The 1,049-nt window shown below is 60.2% G+C and overlaps 1 protein-coding gene across 1 annotated transcript in view; it reads left to right on the top strand.

Annotated features, from left to right (window-relative positions):
* EMH_0020830 (CMGC kinase, MAPK family (ERK) TgMAPK-1, putative) overlaps positions 1–1,009 on the top strand; it is a gene marked incomplete at both ends in the record, with an annotated part of 6,411 nt that extends 5,402 nt beyond the window's left edge. Inside the window, one exon of the mRNA XM_013501646.1 lies at positions 9–1,009. Within this exon, the coding sequence (XP_013357100.1) occupies positions 9–1,009 (1,001 nt within the window). The remainder of the gene's footprint in view (positions 1–8) is intronic.
* Positions 1,010–1,049: the final 40 nt, after the last annotated feature.

The following is a 1,049-nucleotide window of genomic DNA, read 5'->3' as shown; positions in this document are numbered from 1 at the left end:
TGCTGCAGTGCACGGCAGCTCCGTGTGCTCCCCTGTCCAGCACCAGCTAACGAATTCGCAGCTATCTGAGATGCTGCAGCTGCAGCAGCAGCAGCTGCAGCAGCAGCAGCAGCAACTGCAGCAGCAGCAACTGCAGCAGCAGCAGCTGCAGCAGCTAGCAAGCAGCTGCTGCTGCGGCAGCTACTGCTGCGAGAAATGCCGCTGCGTAGCTGCTGCAGCAGACAGCGACGCTGCTGCTGCATCGAGCAGCAGCAGCAAAGCACTGCGGCAGCCAACGAGCAGCAGCACAGCAGCAACAGCAGCAGATGTTGCTTCGCTTCTGAACTGGCCTTCTAACGGCAGCAGCAGACAGGAGAGTCACTGCAGCAACAGCAACAGCAGCAGCAGCAGCAGCAGCAGCGACAACAGCTGCTGCACCTCTGCATGGGCTACAGCAGGCAGCCGCAACACAACGAGGTCTTCAGTAGGAGGAGATGCAGCATTTGGGTCTGGTGAGGGTTACCCGCAGCAGCAGCAGCAGCAGCAGCAACAGCAGCAGCAGCAGCAGCTGCTGCTGCTGCAGCAGCTGCAGAAGCAGCAGCAAATCGCACTGCTGCACCGCGTGATGCAGCAGCAAATGGCGAGGCAGCAGCAGCTCATTGAGCAGCAGAAGCTGCGGCTGACGCAGCAGCAGCTGCAGGGTGGCTTCCTTCTCGGTTCTTCTACGCCGCAGCAGCAGCAGCAGCAACAGCAGCAGCTGCTGCTGCAGCAGCAACTCCAGCAACGGCTGCAGCAGCAGCAGCAGCAGCAACGCATGCAGCAGCAAGTCACCCGGCTCCGTGCTACTCCTGAGTACACCGATGCAGCAGCAGATCCGAATACAGCAGCAGCAGCTGCTGCTGCTGCTGCTGTCGCTGCAGCAGCAGCCAACAATAGGTGGGTGCTACCGGCTCAACAGCAACAGAAACAGCAGCAGCAGCAACAGCAGCAGCAGCAGCAGCAGCAGCAGCAGCAGCGGTATGCATCATAGAGCGAAGCTCAGCTTTTTAATAAGTCCCCAGTATAGCAGC

This window comes from Eimeria mitis, genomic scaffold, assembly GCF_000499745.2.
Source record: "Eimeria mitis Houghton genomic scaffold, Emh_scaff726, whole genome shotgun sequence".
Lineage (NCBI taxonomy): Eukaryota > Apicomplexa > Conoidasida > Eucoccidiorida > Eimeriidae > Eimeria > Eimeria mitis.
This window is presented reverse-complemented; position numbering and strand designations above follow the sequence as displayed.